Source organism: Diabrotica virgifera, chromosome 2 (genome assembly GCF_917563875.1).
Source record: "Diabrotica virgifera virgifera chromosome 2, PGI_DIABVI_V3a".
Classification (NCBI taxonomy): Eukaryota; Metazoa; Arthropoda; class Insecta; order Coleoptera; family Chrysomelidae; genus Diabrotica; species Diabrotica virgifera.
In genome coordinates, this window is record NC_065444.1 from 97,757,210 (window position 1) to 97,780,222 (window position 23,013).

The 23,013-nt window shown below is 33.1% G+C and overlaps 1 protein-coding gene across 1 annotated transcript in view; it reads left to right on the forward strand.

The window, feature by feature from the left end:
* The window catches only part of LOC114344834 (zinc finger protein 664-like), a 35,252-nt gene extending 12,559 nt beyond the window's left edge, over positions 1-22,693 (forward strand). Inside the window, exon 2 of the mRNA XM_050642738.1 lies at positions 17,947-22,693. Within this exon, the coding sequence (XP_050498695.1) occupies positions 17,947-19,211 (1,265 nt within the window). The 3' untranslated portion in view covers positions 19,212-22,693. The remainder of the gene's footprint in view (positions 1-17,946) is intronic.
* Positions 22,694-23,013: the final 320 nt, after the last annotated feature.

Here is a 23,013-nt window from a genome sequence, read left to right on the forward strand (position 1 = left end):
AAATGAACATAATGTCCGTGGTAATATTTTCGAAATCTATCTTTGTTTTACAACGCACTCAGCCGAATAGAATATTGTCAGTCAGACACTGACAATCAGTGACAATTTTTAATATCTGACATGGCATCGGGAATATTTTGAGTTGTTGATTAAATACAATTGATATATGTATAGTGTATTTGATAAATAATTCATTTAAGACGTGAACTTAATAAAAAGTTATTTATTGTGTATTATTTGTGGAAGATCCAAGCAGAGAATATATCAGGATAATATATTCTGTGATCCAAGTATTTTGTTGTTAAAGATGTTCAAAATTGTAAGCGTTCCATAGTAACAATATATTATTAAAAAATCACTTTAACACTTTTCCTCTTTTCTCGATTGAGTATTAGTTTTTGTTGTACAAATAAATTATTACAATCACTGAATACATAGTTAGTGAAAAAATTATCACATTTATTAACTGAATTAATAATTTGCAATTATACAAATAACAGTTATCCAAGAACATTCAAAAGCCATCTCTTTAAGTTAATCAAGGCATTTTCAAGTAGAATGATATTCTAGTAATGTTTACATATCCATACCAGTGTGAATTTTACTACACGCAATTTGCCGTGTAAAGACAGAAAAAGTAGGGATAGTCGTAAAATATTTGTGAATTATGTACCCATGGCCTTAATGCTAAATTAAGGAAGTTGATATATTTAAAAAAGAAAATACATAAGCAGTATAAATTATTTGGTAGAAGGGATGATTACTTAAGATAATAAAAATCATTTACAGCTAAATGCTCAGAAGTGCCATAAAATAACATTTCGTAAAGTTAAGAAACCAATTGACTCCTTATACTACATTGGTGGAAAGGAGTTATCTGAAGTCAGTAGTATTAGAGACTTGAGTATACTTTTTGATAGTCATCTCCCAATTCATTAATCATATTAATACAATATTAGTGAAAGCAGCTAAAATGTTGGGATTTATTACTCGCAATTCAAAAGGGTTATCATGCCCAGCAGTTAAAGTGTTGTATTGTGCATTGGTAAGATCTCTCTTAGAGTGTTCTTCAGTGTGGTCTCCTATTTATGAAGTATATAAAAAGTTGATTAAGAACATTCAGCACAGATTTCTTCGTTTATGCTCATATAGATTTAATCTTTAACTACACGCACTGGCGTATTTTGTACGCCAGATATAAGAATTCTACTGCAAATATATTTAAAAATTTAATTTTTGACCTTGTTTATCTCTCTAACCTATCACTGGAATGTGCTTTACAATTTGGTTTTAGTTTCGTTATAATCGGCTTTCTGGGAAGATCGTAATTTACAATTTATTATTTGTTGTTTCCGATGGTGGACAATATACGCCACGATTATATTAATATAAGTAGTAGTATAAGTACATATTTCAATTGTTTTTTAGTCATTGTGGCACAAAATATATTTTTCTTTATAAACAATACTTTTTCTGCTGTAAAAAATCACATTTCAAAAAAATTTAGTAGTAATTTTATTTATTGTGGAATCCAGTTATTCCATGATTCCAGTTATAAATCCCAATTGGCTTACTGAGAAGGAACTCACAAGTATTCACTGATGCCGAATAAGGTTTATAACAAACAACTAAGTGTATTTAAAAAAAAAATAAACAAATCCACTGTTTTTAAGTGTATTTCCTTAGGGTAGTTAAAGGTTAATATACCTAGGCAGGCACATGATTATCAGGGAATTTTAAGTCAGTTGAAGTTTTCTACTTTAGAATCTCGAAGATTAATGTATGATGCATGTTTTATACTCAAATTAATTCGAGGTCAATTTAGCAGTCCTGATCTTTTACATGCTGTTAATCTGTGTGTACCTTCCAGGCAACTTAAAAATACAAATTACCAGAGAACGGCAGTTCTCGCCAGTGGCGCACAATACCCCTACATGCGACACTATATATACACGAAATTTTCTATTTTCTAAACCTGAATGAACTGAAAATTGGGCCAAATCACATCTTAAAGTTTAAGACAAGACTCGCCCATCCATATGTCAACTGTCCATTTTGGTCCAAGGGTGTGGACCTTCCCATTTAGGGTCTGTTTTTCGTTCTCGTCCCCAAAACTCCCAAAAAATTTAAAAATTTAGGTCAGATCTTTACATCTTCTGATAGTACTGATCAGTGCCTTTCCAACGCATGTCTAATTTTGAAAATTTGGTTATACCATTCAAAAGTTACCGAGCTCAGTAACGTTTGTGGATATGTATGTATGTGGAAAAGTTTAACCGATCTGAATTTTTTTTCTGTGCTTGAAGAGGGGGTCAGGGCCGATTCAGAACCGGTGTAGTTTGTGACTTTTGACCATCCATAATCCAGCTATAGGACTTGGTAGGTACAAAACGGCATATTTTTTGGCGGTATATATCTTCGGTTCAAGAAAAGACAGGAGAACCGCAAATACACCAAATAAATAGTGTTGAGTTAAGCTTTCAAATGGTGTCTAATCCGTCAGGATCATATATACACACCGCTCAGTATAGCCGAAAAACTGAAAAATAAACTGTGGAAAGTTGGGTTTTCCGTCAATTACTCAAAATTTCAACCTACGAATTGTGCCAATAACTGAGCGTTTGTAGGAGGACTCTAGACACATCTAACGGTGTATACCTCATATCTGGGAAAATTCGAATTTTTAAGTTATAGGCTTCATAATTATGATCCAATCTATTTCTACAGTATCGAGAGAGTTCAAAATAAATTCTAGAGGGTAGCTTCTTACAAAATTGGCTTTATTAGACAACAATATGCATATGATGATATACTGTCCATACTTAATATCTCCTCACTACACCATAGAAGGTTTAAAGCAGATTTATGTTTCCTTTTTAAGATTATGAATGGATATGTTCAAGATCCAGAGTTACTAAGTTTAATCAGTTTCAATATTAATACTAGAAGAACTCGTAACACTGGGATTTTTAACATTCCATTTCATACGACAAATTATGGTCAAAACGAACCCATTACAAGAATTTTACGAACTGCCACTGAGCACAGCAATAGTTTATGAGTTATTTGGAATATCTACAACATTTAAGAAATCAGTTGAGGTTTTGAGCATTACTTAATACCTTAAGATACTGATTTAACTGAATTTTGCTTAATTTTAATTTTGGTTTGTATTTTTTAACGCAACCTATACTTTGTAAAGGTTGACGTTTACTTTTTGTAAAAATGGTATATCCGTAAAATAAATAAATATATAAAATATATTTCAATTTCTTCAGTCCATATATTAAGATTTTTCTCTCAGCCTTTCGTGCGGTGTACTTCCAAATTTTTCTTCATAGTGTTCCCTCCATGTTTATAATATTTCCAGCTTATCTGTCCTTAATTTATTTTCTTTATCTTTTATTGCTCTGATTTCTTTTTTCTTATACTATTCCAAAACGATTTATTGTTTACTACGTATTTTTCGTTTATATCTTCTCCAAATTTTCTCCAACTTTCTTTTTTTGCTTCTTTCGCTATATTTCTCTTTTCTATATATTTTACTCTGTCGGATTGTATTTTTGTTTTATGATATTTTTTCCATGTTGTTTTCTTTTCTTTGATATTTTCTTTTACATTAGAGCTCCACCATTCTGTTCTTTTCCTATGTTTATTTATTACTATTTTTCCACATACCTCTTCCACTTTCTTCAGTATAATAATTTCTTTAAGCTTTCCATTTTTCTTCCATTGTCCTCCTCGGTTTTTCCTCCGTTATTTTATCAAATTCTGTATCTGTGTCTTTTTCATATTTTTCTTTAATTTCTTTGTTTTTCATTTTGTGTATTGCTATTTTCTTATACTCTTGTATTCCTTCTTCACTTATTGTACTAATTATACAATCGGCTATCTTGTAGTTTGATCCTATTTCTGTTTCCGTTTTTGTTTCAATTTTTTGTATTATTTTTGTATATAAATATATTATTACATTTATATAAAATGAATTATAACTACAATACACTTGTAGAAATACACCTTTTACATGTGTTCACTTATAGACGCAAAATTTCTTGCCAATGCTTTTTAAATGCATTTATTTTTTTTTCAAATCCAGACAAAGGTAAAAAACTTAAACGCAGGAGAAACTTAAAAACTTCTATATTGTTTATTTTAATAAGTTACAGGGATGAAAAGAAAAAGAGAAAACTTAGTGTGATTTTTATTTTCAAATATCTCATTAGAAAAAAACTTTTTGTTTATTCTAAGGGACTTTCGGCCCTCGGTAATAACGTAATCTTTCATTCTGCGGTGAAATTTTTCAAAAATATTTATTAGTTTTCTCAGGATTTGAAGAAAATTAATGCATTTAAAAAGCATTGGTTCGAAATTTTGCACCTACGCTCTTAAATTTGATTTTGATAAATTTAATTATTTTATTTGATGTGAGCATACTGTATGCATATTTTGCCTTTTTTTCACTCCATATAATTCGATGTCTAAATTATTCAGTTGCATTATGGCCGATCCCACATATTTGTTTAGAAATTTCTTAGGGCTATGGAGAGAACATAAGTAGGTAAATACATATAATTTGCAAAAAAAAATCAATACAAGTAGCGCTACCTCTCACTCTTACAAAAAAAAATGTACCCCACTGGAAGACCATTTTCATACTCAATTATACATTAGGAAGTCCACACCATTTAACCCTCCAGCGGTGATTTACCAGCGGTAAGAAATTTACGCATCTGGTGACAGTGGTGACAACGGTTTGTCGGACAAATAGAGACATATCTCTTTATATATTCTTATAAACACACATTTTTCAAATAATTATACTTAATAAAGGGCTTAGATGTAATAGTTTACAAAAAAAAACTCAAAAAAGTAATAGTATAAAAAATAAATTACAATAGACTCGCGATTATCCGAGGTAATTAGGACCGTGACTACCTCGGATACGGAAAAACTCGGTTAACACTGAGATTGGTTATACTAATAGAAAACACGTAAACAACCATAACTGTGTATATTTTAATGACAAAACTAATACAGTACTGTCTATAAAAGATAAAAACATTATCAATATTACTGTTTTAAAAAGTATTTGATTGATTTTTGCGTAAGCTTCATTCCTCTTTTTGAGGCGGCGATGTTGCGCCAAGGTTGAAAGTTGTAACTCACCAGTTATGACAACACCAGTTGTAACTCACCAGTTATGACTCGGATAACTCACCAGTTATCCGAAGGCCTCTGCTCGGCTTGCAAGTCTTAAGGGAGGACTAGGAACAAGAGAGGCAATTTTATGTTTGAACACCTTAATAAAAAACTGCTTAGATCAACGAAAATATGTATACCTCACCTTCATAGACTAAGAGAAGGCGTTTGACAATGTTAAGCATGATATCATGATGGAACTACTGCATAAAGCCAACATTGACCAGAGGGAGATCAGAATTATTCAAAATCTATACTGGAACCAAGTGGCAAAGTTGAAGATTGATCAAGACCAATATACGGATGAATTTGAAATCTGGCAGGGTGCCCGCCAAGGATACATAGGTACTCTCTCAGCTGCTTTTTAATTTGTATGTGGAAAATAATATATTCGCGGAAGCATTAGAATGCACGGAATTAGGAATTAAGGTGAACGGCATACCAATTAGCAACCTACGCTGTATAGGTAGACGACACAGTGATTATAACCGACAATTTGGAAGATCAAGTTATTATTAGATAGGATGAATAGCATAGGTAAAAACTATGGCTTCAACATCAACATTTTGAAAATGAAATATATGTTCATTAGCAGAAACCCTCCAGATAACCCGATAATATGCATAGGTAACGATCGTATAAAATTCGTGAAAACTTTTAAATATTTTGGCACCACAATCAATGAACAATGGGATCCACAACATGAAATAAAAACCCGAATACAAATGACAGTACAAGCTTTTATGAAATTCAAACCGCTCCTATGTAATCAAAACCTAAATTTCGAAATATGCTACGGAATGGTCGAGTGCTACATATGGTCCATCTTGTTTTATGGCATGGAAACGTGGACTTTTAAAAGAACATCAATCAACAAACTTGAAGCATTTGAAATGTGGGCATTGAGAAGAATGATGCGCCTACCGTGGGTGGATAGAGTTCGAAACGATGACGTCCTTAAGAGAGCCTTTGGATTAATTAAGAAACGCAAGATTAGTTACCTTGGGCACATATTAAGAGGAGCAAAATATGAAATACCTACCACAGTTAATCCTACAAGGGAAGATCGAATGTAGGAGAGGAGTCGTCCGCAAACAACTATCCTGTTTAAGGAATGGACAGGAATACACAACACAGGCGAGCTGTATCACGCCGCCAAGAACAGAACCTTAATAATGAGATAGTCGCCTAGGCACTTTGGTGTATGACATGTTAAGAAAAAGATAGAATTGGGCTTGACCGAAAACAACAATATTTAGATTGTGTCAATTGTAGTATATACAGGGTGTTTCATTAATAATTGTCCATATAGTAATTGGAGAAACCTTAGCACAAAATACGAAGATTTAACCTAAAATACTTAAATAAAATACTACTCCTTACCGAGATACATAGTGTTTTATTACAAATACTCTCAAATGATTTTAGCCGATTATTGAAGCACCTTTTAATATTTTTTGTTCAAACTTGATACACAGTTTACACATGTTAGGATACTTTAACTAGTCTTAAGAGATATTTTTTCGCTGTTACCAGAGGCGTGCTGTAAGGATATATACTTCGTTTTTACCTTTTTCCCCATCATAATCTACGCCACTGTCGTAATAATCATTTCAGCATGTTTTTTATTCCTTGTTACTTTTTACATAAATATTATCCTTTTGTCTCATTCCGATAAAGTAAGTAGTTTTCAAGTTATTTGTGTTTAAAGTAATGGATTCCATAAGACCACAGTTGAGTCCAGGAATCTTTACCTGTGCGTCATTAATACCTGGCGAGATAAAACACTTGTTTGATAATTCAAATGTTAACCCATGATAGGAGCAGTAGCTACTTACTGTCACTTGCTGTTGCGTTTAGTAAATTTCAATTTCCGACTTATCATCGACTTATTTCGTATGCTTTAAATGATGACGCACGGGTAAAGACTCGTAGACTCAACTGTAACTTTGAAAAAATAGAGACTAGATATCTAAGAGACAATCACCGCAGATAACGATATCGCGTATAACGAGATAATAGGTAGAATTTAGACAGCAAAAAGATGTATGTATAGCCTCTACAACACAACACTGAGTAGACCGGTGCTGATATATGGGTACGAGAAGTGGACGCCAACTAAAGCATTGAAACTGGATTCAACTGTATGTATTTTAAACTACATTTAATAAGATTATGTGTTTAAAATACTTATCGAATCTATTACATTAAAACTCAAATAACTTGAAAACTACTTACTCTATCGCATTGAGACAAAAGGATGATATTTACGTAAAAGTGGTGAAGAATCAAAGAAACATGCTGAAATGATTACTACGGCAGTGGCGTAGATTGTGATGGGGAAAAGGAGTAAAAAATGAAGTACATAACTTTTATTCTGTATAAAATGATGTGTGTTCGTTGAAGGATTAAGTTACGAAACTACTGAAGGAAATGCACAAGTTTATTGAGATGTTAACAGCTTAGGGTATAAAACGATACTGAATTAATGAATACAAAATATTTCTTAAAATATTTCATAGTCCTGGAACATATCAATGTCACCTCGAAATTATCAGCGTGGGTTTTTATCATCTCCGATGTAGTCTAGATATTGAAATAAAAACACACAGTGGCGTGCTCGCCATAACACCTCCCTCCTGAAGACCGAAGTTGGGGTGTCCAAGAATGGCTTCTTTTGCAGCTTAGAAGTTTTGGCTTGTAGTGTAGAGCCTCTCTGGACATGCTTCGCACAGGGCAGGTAGGGCCACATGAAACAAAGAAACCAACCGGCAATAACTCATTCTACTTTTGTTATGAGAAGGCCGTAGATGAAGTGTACCACAAGGTAATCGAATTATATGTTGCAATTAGGTATTACTGATTAAATTCCTTTATAATATGGATAATAAAAGTTCATATCTATTACTTGCCGTGTTACACTTCAACTTCGTTCAGTTAATAGCATCACAAAATATAATAGGATAGGGTTAAAATAAAGCTTGCGCAAATTTCGCTGGACTATCTATAATAACAGTTAGAATTTCCTTTGTTTATCAAAAAAAAATGAAAAGGTCGACAGATATTAAAATTTTCCAGGCGGTGGTGTTGTTTAATTTTAATTATTTTTTAAAATCTGAGTCAGCAATACCAGAAGAACTATCATTTATAATTTTAAAATAATTTCTGTTATTCTGATTATAAAGATATTAAATATTATTATTATTAATGTCTTGTTGTAATTATTAATATATTAATGTAGTTAAAGACTTGCTTGTTAAAATATAAAAAATTATTTAAAACCAAGTTAGCTTTAACATTCTGAAATTCGGCAAATTCCTTTTCTTTTCCATAGATATGGTTTATTGAAACACTTGACAGAGCATCTGTCGTTTGTTTGTTTTAACCGAAGGCGAAATATGCTGAATATCCTTTATTTTTGTTAGTAATATTTTATCGAATCTACGAGCATCAATTTTTTCAGTGAAGTTGATAATATTACTTAGGATTTGATTGTCGTGTATATTAATTGGCTAAATATATTATGTTCTGGATCAGAAAAAATAATGTGATTTCCTTTAATCTGCTTTTTAAAATGAAAGGTAAAATTGGCAATTCTGGGTCTAATTTTGTACAAATCAAATGAACAGAAACTATAAAATAATGTAATTTTGAAGAGGACCCATTAAAAACATTTATAAGCTTGATAGCTTTCTCAGAATTAATATAATTATTAGAAGTACTGACTGAAGTTATTGTTGGCATAGTTGCTGTTACGTTACTAATTGCCATTGTATTTACCAAAAATAAATTAAACAAATAAAAAAATGCGAATATTAGATATGATAGCTTAAAAGTTTGAAAATAGCGAAAAAGAGTAAATAAAAAAAATGAAAACAAATACAAAATGAATATAATTCGACTAACCTCAAATACTTCCGTGAGAACTTTGCACCTTCCCAGATCAAGTGGCCTTACACCGGAACGGGTGGAGAACGTTGCACTTTCCCAGATCAAGTGGCTTTACCCAGGAACGGGTAGAGAACGGGTGGAGAACGTTGCACTTTCCCAGATCAAGTGGCTTTACCCAGAAACGGGTAGAGAACGGGTGGAGAACGTTGCACTTTCCCGGATCAAGTGGCTTTACGCTGGAACGGGTAGAAAACAGGTGTGAGCACGCTGTACCTTCCAGATCAAGTGGCCTTACACTGGAACTGGTCGAAATTCTAAACTGTATGTAGTCGGTATGGTAGCCGGGATGTTGTTGCTTCTTCTGTGAAAATGCTTCACCGTTTCCAGGGTCGAGTAGCTTTTCACTGAAGCTGGTGAGAAGATTTCACGGAGTTGCTAGTTGCGCCTCCCCAGAACTTCCGAATTACTTTGTGGCTTTACACAACAAGTGGCCTTACACTTGAAATTCTTCAAAGTTGCTTACGGGTTCGTTCAGTTTTCCTTCCTCGTGGTCTTACACTCGGAACTCAAATACTTACTTACTTAGTCCTAAGCCTTTCTACCTTTAGGTGTAAGGCTGGTGGAGTTGAGTTTGGCATTGTAGTCTCCATGCTTTCCGATCTTGCGTTAGGTTCCTTGCACTTTCCAATGTCAATCCCTTCTTCTCGACTTCTTTCCGGATTTCATCTACCCACATAACTCTTGGTCTTCCTCTTTTGTTTTTCTCCTGCACTCTCGTTTCGAACACTCGTGTTGTAAGCCTCTCGTTCGATATCCTACACACGTGCCCGAACCATCTAAGTTGTCCCTCCACTATTTTTTTCATTAATTGGTTCGTTTTAGGTTTTGTCTAATTGTTTCGTTTCGTATTTTGTCTGTCCTCTTTCTGTTTGCTATTTTCCTCAGGAACCTCATTTCCATAGCATTGACTCTGGATTTTTGTCTCCCCGTCAATGTTCATGTCTCGGTTTTATACATGATTGTTGGTCTAACTACTGATTTAACGACTACCGTTTTTACTTTCTCCGGTATCTCTTTTTTCCCCAAAAATGTTGTGTTCATAGCGTTAAATAAGCTTCTTGTTCGTCCCATTCTCTCGTTTATTTCCATGCCTTGTTTACCATTTGCTTCGATTATTACTCCTAGGTATTTAAAATATTCCACTTGCTCTAGTTGTTTCCCGTCTAATTCTATTGCGTGTGTCTTCCTTGTATTTGAAATTATCATTGTTTTTGTTTTCTCTGTATTAATTTTCATATTTATGTTTGATAGTTTTTCTTCTAGGATTTCAAGATTGTTCTGTAGGTCTTCTCTGTTTTCTGCTATCAATACCATCTCGTCTGCGAATAGTAGCTCCGATAGTTGAGTCCGTTTCATTTGCCAGTATTCTAATGTTAGTTTTCTCATTTTTCTCTTGGCTTTCTTTATTGCTTCATCCAGTACCACTGAGAATAGCAGTGGACTCAGCACGCATCCCTGTTTGACGCCTTGACCTGTAGTAAATTCTCTGGATTCCTCGTTATTGGTTCTTATTGTATTTGTATTATTTTTGTACATATCCTTTATTACTTCTATTATGTGTTTGTCGACTCCCCTTTCTTTTAGTGTCTTCCATACGTCCTTTCTTCGGATTCTGTCAAACGCCTTTTCCAGGTCAATGAAGCACATATGTATCTCTCTATTCTTCTTGATTACCTTCTCACTTACTTGTCTTAATGTGAATATTAGGTCTTTCGTGCTTCTGTCCTTCATAAATCCACACTGTGTGTCTTCCATAGTTGTTTCTATTTGGGTTTTTATTCTTGTCTCTATTATTCTTGCGAATACCTTCCCAGGGATACTTGATATGGTGATACCTCGGTAATTATTACAGTTTCTCTTGTCTCCTTTTTGTGTTTTGGTAGTATAATGTCTTTCTTCCAGTCCTCTTTGGTAATTCTGCTCTACTTATATCATTCATTAGTTCTTTCATGCTATCCATTCCCTCTGTCCCCATGAATTTGATTATTTCCGGGGTGGTATGATCCTTGCCTGGTGCTTTGCCCAATTTTACTCTTTCTATTGCTTTTTCTAATTCCTCTCTTGTTATGGATTCCACTTGTTCTTCATTCCTTTCTGTATCTCCCCTATGTTGTCCGCGTCTGCATGAGTTAGCTCTTTGAAATATTCTCTCCATCTTTCCATTATTTGTTTTTCTTCTGTTAGTACGTTTCCATTCTTGTCTTTTATATTCGGCATCGTGTGCTCTTTCTTTTGTCTGAGTTGTTTTAATGCGCCGTAGAAGAGTTTTTGGTTTTCCCTATAATTGTTTGTCATTTTTTGTCCAAATCTCTCCCATGACCTTTCCTTTCCTGCTTTCACCGCTATATTAACCTCTTTCCTTTTTTCTTCATATGCCTCGTAACCTTCCGGGTGTTTTGTACTTAGGTATCTCTTCCATTTTTCTTTTTTGTTCTTTATTTTCTCTCGTATTTCTTCCGTCCACCATTCCGTTCTCCTCATGTTAGTATTTGCTATTTTTGCTTTCCCACAAGTTTCCTCAGCTGCTTTGATTATGGTGGTTTTTAGATATCCCCATTTTTCTTCTATATTTGTATTTTTTGCCCTACCTTTCAGAGTATTATCTAATTTTTCTTGGAATTTCTTCTTATATCTTTCCTCTTTTGATTTGTAGCTTTTTATTTTTTCGTTTACTACCTTTCTTCTCTTTTCTTCTTTTTCTTCTGTTGTTCTAATTCTCATTATTACTAGATGGTGGTCACTGCCAATCTCTGAGCCTCTTTTCACTTTCGTATCCTGTACTCTTTTCCATTTGTTGCTGTTTAGTATTTCTGTTTAGTATTTCTTCTCCTTCTTTTCCCATGCACACCTCTATTCCGCTGTTGTTGTTTCCGACTCTACCGTTTAGATCTCCCATTACAATTATGTTTTCTTCTCCATTATCAATTTGCATTTGGAGCTCCTCGAAAAATTTATCTTTCTCTTCCTTTCTTGCATCTTCATTTACTCCGTAGGCTGTTATTATTGTCCATATTTCTTCGTCAATCAGTTTCATTTTCACCGATAATATTCTCTGGTTAACATATGTTTCTTCTATAACGTGTTGTAGTCTATTCGGTGAAATTATTATCCCGACTCCTTCTTTTGCCCTCTCTTTTGTATCCGCTCCTACCCACAGTAACCAATATCCTTTGTGTATTTTCTTAAGACCTTTTCCTTTTATCTTCGTTTCCGTTATTCCTAGTATTTCTATTTTTTGTTTTATCATTTCTTCTACCAGTTCTTCCTCTTTTCCGTTGATGCTTCTCACATTCCATGTTCCCATTTTTATCTCTCCTTTTTTCTGCAATCTAGCTTTCCCCTTCTTTTTATTTTCATCCTTGTTTACCTGTGCATCATCTTTTTCCCTATCGCTTTTCCCATTCATTGCCTTGGTCGTCATTGTTGTGTGTCCGGTTTCATTATTTTCTATTACTTTTTTGGAGTCCTTTCCCCGATGTTTCTGTGAATTTGTATAATCTTCTCATTATTATGGTCCCATTTCCACTCCTTCCCATTAATCTCCAGTTTCATATATCCTATCTTCGTAATATTACCTTTGGCTTTTTCTTCTTTTGCCATTTTCCTAATTTTTGCTTGTATTTCCATTTCCTTTCTTGTTAAATCTGATTCTATATACACCTTTTGTCCCTGTAGATTCTTCAGTTTTCCTTTGTTTTTTAGTACACTCAGCTTATCCGTTAGGTTTTCCATTTCTGCTACAAAAATTTGGTGTCCGATCTTCACCGCTCCTCTCAGTTTGACCTGTAATTTCAGATTTCTTCCTATGAACTGTTCTACTGACTCCTTTACTGGTTTTCTGTCGTTAGGATCCAGTGTTAGGCTCTTTAATACTATATTATTTCTCCTTTTCTATCTTTTTCCAATTGTTCTATTCTATTGTTTGCCATTTTCAAACCTTCTTCCAATTTTTTGTTTTTTTCTTTTAGCTCTTTGATATATTCCATCGTTTCCTTTTGGTCTTTCCGTATGGTTCTTATTTCTGCCATCATTTCATCATTTTTCCACATAACTTCCCGCATCATTTTTATCATCTCTTCATTTGTATCGTTGCTTTTATTCGGTGTTCGTCTCGTCATATTACTCTTTTCAAAATACAATTCATCCCCTTTATATTTTTTATTCTTCGATTCTTCGTCGCTACTATATTCGTTCCTTCTATTGGTTTCCTTTCGAATTGTTCCGCCACTGGCCATTTTAAATTGGTCAAACCGGCAAACAGGTGTATGTTCTCAAAGAAATTGAAAGTGTGTAAAAAAAATTTTTAATAATCAGCTAAGTACTTTCAACACATAACGTGCCATCATCAGAGCTTCCTAAAAGGACATTTATGATAAGAGATTTTTTATAAACAGAAGATTGAAAAAACTTACGTCCTCTTATAAATCCTTCATAGAAGAGTAATTGTTAAAATTCACATGATAAATCATGGATACTGGGCAAAAGCCACAGATATCGGGTATAAAACCCTTAAAATTAAAAGTTTATCACATCTAAATTCTTTTTTAGTTTAAAATTACAACATGGCTGCGTCAAACCATTGTGAGTTCACGTGAACAGCTGAGCGCTGTCATTCATTCAAATGATAAAGAAGGAACCACTAATTTATGCGCCCTCTATATTGGTATGTAAATAAACATTAAAAATTAATTAAATTGAAAATGGCTAAAAAGCCATGTGTTGGTTAAATTAATTCTAAGTGAAGATACTAAATTTTTAAAGTTAAATTTTCAAAATTACAAATATTAATATTGAAGTAAAATGTTAACGTGTATGTAAGTTATCAAAATTCTTTTAAAAAACAAACCGTTATGGTTTGACCAAGTGTGGAAGAAGTTAGATGAAAACAAACCAAGGAGAAGTCTCATTTGTCAAGTTCAGAGTTCGAAAGCTGTTATTTTATAAAATTAACAAATTTACCAATAGATTAAGTCAAATCTCAAATATTCTACTTATATGTAATCAATGAAAGAAAACTCAAGAATACCGAAAAAGTAATGTTCAAAATACCTACAGCAATTGTTGGGTATACTGTATACTAAACCAAAATTATTAAAGAAATTTCTTAAAGATAGGATCAAATTTACAATTTAATTGAATCTGAGTAATAGCACAGGTTTGAGGATTTCTTTTCATTTCTCTACTTATTTCTAGATCTTCTAGTAGATTCATTTTAGTATAGTTATTATTAGGTATGCTATGTATTATTATGTATGTATTATTAGGTATGCTACTATCTCTTTGGGGACTAAAGCTGTGTTTCGATGCATGCAAATGATGACCAAAACTAGATTTATCGATCTTTGAAAGATGTTCTTTAATACGTGTATCCAACGGTCGCATCGTTCTACCCACGTAGGTCACAGGGCAGTCACCACATGACAATTTATATATGCCACTTTTAGAATAATTCTGTCTTTAGTATGAGAAAAAATAGACCTGATGTTTTCTTTACATTTAAATGAGAGTTTTAAGTTAGGAATGTTATTTAAGATTTTGGCTATATTGTCTGAAGAATAACCTATGTATGATATAGATCTATACATAACTTCTGAATTGGAATTGTCAGCAGTAGCATTATAAGCTAGAGATCTGTTCCTTTTATTCCTTAATTTGTTGAGTATGTTGTCAACCAAAGTAGGGGAGTAACCATTACTATATGCAAGTTGTTTAATCATTAATTAATTGACAATCATTCTTCAGATCATAATCCTTTACAAAAAATTTTGTATTGGTTCAGATATGTGGATGATGTGTTAGCTATTATAGATGGAAATTCCTCTGATGCAGAAAATATTCTAGTTTCACTCAATAATTTACATCCAGCCATAACATTCACTTTAGAAACAGAGTCTAACAATTCTATTAATTTTCTAGACCTAACATTGACTAGAATAGAGAACAAATTAAGTTTTTCAGTCTTTAGAAAACCAACTCAGACTGACCACACTATCCCTAGTTTCCTTCCTTGTTTATATCATATCATTATCCAATACCTTGTTTTCATATTTCAAAGCCAACATTCAGTGCAATAAAGCTAGCCTGAATCCACACTTGAGAGTCTGTGTCTCTCCTACAGCTTTAATCGGTTCTTCTGAGCTAAGCCCTTTTCAATTAATATATTCAATAACTTCCCTCGTCTACTTCTACCTAAATTTTTACCTTTTACTCCCCCTCAATCACAATACCCAAAGTATTGGGTTACAAATTGGCTTCTAATCATCCTTTTCAACAGAAGATGGCATATTTTTATTGCTATATCCACCGTTTACTTAGCTTACCATTATCAGACACAAATTTTACTTCTGAATTAGATATTATTAAACAACTTACGTATAGTAATGGTTACTCCCCTACTTTGGTTGACAACATACTCAACAAATTAAGGAATAAAAGGAACAGATCTCTAGTTTATAATGCTACTCCTGACAATTCCAATTCAGAAGTTATGTATAGATCTATATCATACATAGGTTATCCTTCAGACAATATAGCCAAAATCTTAAATAACATTCCTAACTTAAAACTCTCATTTAAATGTAAAGAAAACATCAGGTCTATTTTTTCTCATACTAAAGACAGAATTAAAAAAACTTCTAAAAGTGGCATATATAAATTGTCATGTGGTGACTGCCCTGTGACCTACGTGGGTAGAACGATGCGACCGTTGGATACACGTATTAAAGAACATCTTTCAAAGATCAATAAATCTAGTTTTGGTCATCATTTGCATGCATCGAAACACAGCTTTAGTCCCCAAAGAGATAGTAGGATCCTACATAGCATACCTAATAATAACTATACTAAAATGAATCTACTAGAAGATCTAGAAATAAGTAGAGAAATGAAAAGAAATCCTCAAACCTGTGCTATTACTCAGATTCAATTAAATTGTAAATTTGATCCTATCTTTAAGAAATTTCTTTAATAATTTTGGTTTAGTATACAGTATACCCAACAATTGCTGTAGGTATTTTGAACATTACTTTTTCGGTATTCTTGAGTTTTCTTTCATTAATTACATATAAGTAGAATATTTGAGATTTGACTTAATTTATTGGTAAATTTGTTAATTTTATAAAATAACAGCTTTCGAACTCTGAACTTGACAAATGAGACTTCTCCTTGGTTTGTTTTCATCTAACTTCTTCCACACTTGGTCAAACCATAACGGTTTGTTTTTTAAAAGAATTTTGATAACTTACATACACGTTAACATTTCACTTCAATATTAATATTTGTAATTTTGAAAATTTAACTTTAAAAATTTAGTATCTTCACTTAGAATTAATTTAACCAACACATGGCTTTTTAGCCATTTTCAATTTAATTAATTTTTAATTTTTATTTACATAGGTACCAATATAGAGGGCGCATAAATTAGTGGTTCCTTCTTTATCATTTGAATGAATGACAGCGCTCAGCTGTTCACGTGAACTCACAATGGTTTGACGCAGCCATGTTGTAATTTTAAACTAAAAAAGAATTTAGATGTGATAAACTTTTAATTTTAAGGGTTTTATACCCGATATCTGTGGCTTTTGCCCAGTATCCATGATTTATCATGTGAATTTTAACAATTACTCTTCTATGAAGGATTTATAAGAGGACGTAAGTTTTTTCAATCTTTTGTTTATAAAAAAAAAGTCTCTTATCTTAAATGTCCTTTTAGGAAGCTCTGATGATGGCACGTTATGTGTTGAAAGTACTTAGCTGATTATTAAAAATTTTTTTACACACTTTCAATTTCTTTGAGAACATACACCTGTTTGCCGGTTTGACCTATTTAGAAGTGTGTACAAGTCATACAGTCTGTTTCAATTCATTTTAAATTAAACTAGTAGATGTTATCGTCAGCACTAATATAAATATTATTATATACACTTTAAAGTCTATTTTTTATTTCGCACAAGTACACTTTTTATCTTTAACTATTATCGATAACGATAGGTCTTTTAAAAACCGGTGTTTTTATTGTGATAGGTTTCGATTCCGAATTTACCTTATCGCCAAACACACCGGCCCCACAACCTCTCGTTTTGCCTACCAAACTCGAAGTCCAACTCAAATACTAAGTCACTAATTCTCCAATTTCCCAATTAACGATTAAAATCGGTTAAAAAAAGTCATTACTTTTTCTAATTGGAAATTCTACTGACTGCGGTACTTTTATTCTGTATAAAATGATGTCTGTTCGTTGGAGGATTAAGTAACGAAACTACTGAAGGAAATGCACAAGTTTATTGAGATGTTAACAGCTTAGGGTACAAAACGATACTGAATTAATGAATACAAAATATTTCTTAAAATCTTTCATAGTCCTGGAATATATCAATGACACCTCGAAATTATCAGCGTGTGTTTTTATCATCTCCGATGTAGTCTAGATATTGAAATAAGAACACACACAGTGGCGTGCTCGCCATAACATATATCCCTACAGCACTCCTCAGGTAACAGCCGAAAACTATCTTTTAAAACTAGTTAAAGTATCCTAACATGTGTAAACTGTGTGTCAAGTTTGAACAAAAAATTTAAAAGGTGCTTTAACAATGGGCTAAAATCATTTTAGAACATTTGTAATAAAACACTCTGTATCTCAGTAAGGAAGAATAATTTATTTAAGTGTTTTGGGTTAAATGTTCGTATTTTGTGCTAAGGTTTCTCCAGTTACGATATGGACAATTCTTAATGAAACACCCTGTATATTGCAAGTATAATTTTTGGCAAAAAAATTTATGTTAGTTTTTATTTTAGGATTTCCCTTAGAGGAGAACATATTGGAAAGTATGAAAACAATACCCATAGAGCAACATATGAGTCAACCCATTGAAGAAAATACATTAAAATGTGAAATTTGTTCTAAGCAGTTCGCTAAAAAACGTAGTTTAAAAACACATTTGAGACTGCACACTGGAGAAACGCCTTACAGGTGTGAATTTTGTTCTAAGCCGTTTACTACAGCAAGTATATTGAAAAGGCATGTGAGATCGCACACTGGAGAAAAACCACATAAGTGTGAAATTTGTTTTGAGCAATTTAGCCAATCAAGTGATTTAAAAAAACATATGATAACGCATACAGGAGAAAAATCTTATATGTGTGAAATTTGCTTAAAACAGTTTACGACAACAGGTCATTTGAAAACACATATGAGAATACACACTGGGGAAACACCTTATAAATGTGAATTTTGTTTTAAAGTGTTAAGTAGAGCAAGTGATTTGAAAACACATTTAAGAGTGCACACTGGAGAAAAACCATACAAGTGTGAAACTTGTTTTAAACAATTTAGTCATCCAAGTGATTTAAAAAAACATACGAGAACACATACGGGAGAAAAACCTTATAAGTGTGAAATTTGTTTAAAACAGTTTAGTGAAGCAGGTACTTTGACAAAACATGTGAGAGTGCACACTGGGGAAAAATCTTTCAAGTGTGAAATTTGTCTTAAGCAGTTCACTCGGGCACCGAATTATAAAAGGCATTTGAGAGTGCACAATGGAGAAAAACCTTATCAGTGTGAAATTTGTCTTAAGCAATTTGTTGAAAATTCAAAATTAAAAAATCATTTGATACTGCACACTGGAGAATCGCCTTACAAGTGTGAAATTTGCTTTAAGCCGTTTACTACAACAACTATCTTGAAAAGTCATATGATATTGCACACTGGACAAAAACCGTACCAATGTGAAATTTGTTTAAAGCAATTTGTTGAAAGGTCAAAATTGAAAAGTCATTTCAGACTGCACACTGGAGAAACGCCTTACAAGTGTGAACTTTGTTTTAAGCCGTTTACTACAGCAAGTACCTTGAAAAATCATATGCTATTACACACTACACCTGGAGGCTACAAGTGTGAAACTTGTTTTAAACAGTATTCTACAGAAAATAGTTTAAAAGAACATTTGAAACTGCACACTGAAGAAACGCCTAACAAGTGTGAAATTTGTTTTAAACTATTTGCTACAGCAGGAACTTTGAAAAAACATATGAGACGACACACTGGAGAAACGCCTTAAGGTCTGCGCTCATGAGATCAAATCGGTCGCCAACGGAACGGACCGCTACAGCCCGGAATTAAATGACCAGATCTCGCCAGCTCAATCAGAAGGTTAGAATAGAAATATGCCTGATTATCACTGAAAATTTTTACAATTTTATGGACAAAGCCTACATACAGTCAAAAGAAAACATAATATCAATAACAAATAACAACTACAATTTACTAAAATTAGATAAATCGTCAAAATATGTACAGTATAATATAAGATATAAAAGCCAAGACACAAAAAATTTATTGCAAAATTTATATAAATTGCAAATTGAACATACTTAAAACAAATAAAATAAAATACATAAGGAACTGACAAGTTTATGTTACTATGAAACCCAATTTTCTTAGTTATTCATTAAGAAATTCTTCTATTGAATAGTATGGTCTTTTAGGTAGAGAATAAATGTCAAATATTGAATTTCTGGTGGAGTAAAGATAATTGGGCCTTGCTGGAAAGACATGAAGGTGTTTACGAATTAAACAAACCGTTTCTAGGATATATAAAGATGGAAGTGTTAAAATTCCGTGATCTCTGAAGTAACTTCTGCAATGTGTAGATCTTCTGAGGCCAAACAGATATCTTATTGCTCTTTTTTGCAATTTAAAAATAACATCAAATTGAACAGCTGTACTAGAACCGCATAAAGGAAGACCATATCGAAGATGAGACTCGAACAACGAAAAATATGTTATTTTAGAAGATGCTAAATTGAGTTCCCTTGAGACAGATCTTATTGCATAGCAAGCTGAGGCGAGTTTCTTACTTAACGAATCGATATGAAGGGACCATTTGAGGTTGCTGTCTAAAAAAAATACCAAGAAAGCTTACAGAATCAACGGTACTGATCTAGCTGTTATTAAGAGGCAAAGGTTGAAGAGCTCCTTTATAGGATAATGCTACTGTTTTATTTACGTTAAAAGAGAGTAAATTAGAGTCAGACCAGGTCTTTATCGTCAGTAGATCCGAAGTTATAGTTTCATGAAGAGATGCAATAGTTGAGTTGCTCCAAGTGATACTGGTATCATCAGCAAAAAGAAAAAGTTTCCCATCGATTTTTAAATTAGTGGTGTCATTTATAAAGATAAGGAACAGAAGAGGACCCAATACTGAACCTTGTTTAACTCCACATACAATGTTTTTGAGACTAGAGTCAGTATCATTTGCTCTAACTAGTTGTTTCCTATTATTCAAGTAGGATTGGAACCAATTTAAAGAAATACCTCAATTTCCATAGAAATTTAGTTTTGTAATCAAGATGTCGTGATTTACACAATCAAAAGCTTTGGCATAGTCGCAGAAAACAGTGGCAGTATAAAGATTATTGTTTAGTGCTTGGTAAACCTCATGTAGTACAGAAAACATGGCATCAGTGGTACAATTATTTGTTAAAAAGCCGAACTGATTTTGTGATAAAATGTTGTTGTCAACGATAAAGGACATAAGTCGAGTTTTAATGAGTCTCTCAATAATTTTGGAGAGTACCGGTAGTAAGGCAATAGGTCTATAGTTGCAGGCATCAGATTTTTCACCACCCTTATGAAGAGGAATAATAATGGCTGTCTTTAGGCACTTTGGAAATTTACCTTTTTCGAAGGAATCATTAATGAGAGACGAGAATTTTCAACACATTTTCTGTGAGATTAGAGAAAATTTTTATAGATAGTCCATCAGTACTACAGGATGATTTGCTTTTGATACTATTGATTGTTTGGATCAGTTCAGAGTTATCGATGGTCTTAAAAAGAATGAATTCGAGACCTTTCTTGAGTTAGGGAGATTGGAAATGGGATCTTGTTGCGGCAAAATAGTTGATGTTATATTTTTACTGAGTTTTATTTCGAAGATCGTTTATTATAGACCAAGTTTCTTTTGCAACACTTTTAGAGCTTCCCAGACGATTTTGATAATAGGCTTTTTTAGCTGATTTGACAAGTTTTAGATATGTTGTCCTGTACTTCGTGATATAATATATTCAGTGACAGAAACATTGGTAGTAAATTTCTTGATGTATAGTAGTGAACGCATATTTTTGGCTGATACGCGAATACCTTTCGTAACCCAAGGTTTCCGATGTTTTGGCTTAATAGGGATTAAAGGAAATGCCTTATTGAAGATGCGGAGAAGCTTATCTAGAAAAACACTGAAATTATAGTCTACGTCTATAGAAGGAAAGTGCCACTCAGAAGTTAAGCATAAATTTTGGAATTTACGAAAATTATGGGTGGAAAAAATCCTACCTAAACGTCGGGTTTTTGAGGAGGGTTTGCTGAAGATGTTAAACTTCGTATACACTGCTTCATGATCAGATAGTCCCGCATTAATAACTGTAGGCTTGTTCCAACACAACGAAAACCGTTGACGTAATTTGAGTATATGTATCGTATTTGCTATTGCTATTGTTTTTTTCTGGCTCGTTTTAAAATTTGTCTATAAAATTGTACAATGTTCAATGACAATAAAGCATATTTCCATTGTATTCTATTTTTGTGCGCGGAAGAGGAATAACAACATACACTTTCAAAAATACATGAAACACGAAAGGGAATTTCCTACTTTATTTCCCGATTTAATCGATCATCAAAACAAATTTTATCTATACTGCAGAATGAATTATCATAAAAACTGATCTAACAAAACTTTCACTTTAAAAATCATACTATGTTTGCTTTCTTTGAAAACTAATACCATTATTTATTTTATAATGATTTCCGATAGCAACACATTGAATTCAGCATCTAGATTAGGACTAAGTGCAACATCTGTTTACTTACATAAAGACAACCCTTGGACCGCTCACGTCCATATTTTTCGGTTTGTTCCGTTGTGGAAGCGCTAACTATAGGGCTTTTCATTCACAGTCATTTGTTTCGAGCTTCTGTCATGTGTCACATAATATTAATATATCTAGGCCATACGTTATTGGTGTATACCAATCATAGAGTTATATATTAGCATAGAGAGAGTGTCATTCAGAGCGAAGTGACGACACCATCTTTTTTATTTGGATTAGTGCTGTTTCGCTCTTACGCATAGTAAAGCTGCTACAGTTGTCCTCCTCTTCCGTGCCTATATTCACACTGAATGTCATCATAGATTTTCGATACAATGTGTTAGAAAGAGATGCAGCAAACCAGTCCATGAGATCTTGTCGTCAAGAAGCGCGGAAGGTAGGCTCCCTCTATGTTAATATATACCTCTATGATACCAATGACACAAACCAAAGACGTATGACGTAGATATATTATGTGACACATGACAGAAGCTCGAAACAAATGACAATCGATGAAAAGCCCTATACACTGGGTATCGAATCGCTACAAGCTACACTACACTACGTCGAACGGCAAAAGTATTCTCTTCCGAGATATCCGCGCGTTGCGGTGTGAATCGATGTGCTACGATTCCGTAAAGTAGGCGCTGAGTCATTTGTATCGTAAAGTGTCAATGGAAAACATAATATTTTAATAGAAGGGACTCAAAAATGGCATTATAACATGCCATGTTATTTTGATTCAAAACAAGTTTTTGATCAAATTTTATAGTGTAGAAAACGTTAAAATACATTTTCCTCCATTCCAAAAATACACCATAATCGATTTGGCTGAAAATTTGCCCACAGATAGCCAAAACATAGGACTTTAAGTGGTTAGAAGGATTTGAATTATATTACAATACCAAAAAAAGTTACATGCAATAATATCAGACTCAAAAGTATATTAGTCCAGTCGTGATAGCATTTGACCTTACATGCCGAGCTGCCCCAAAT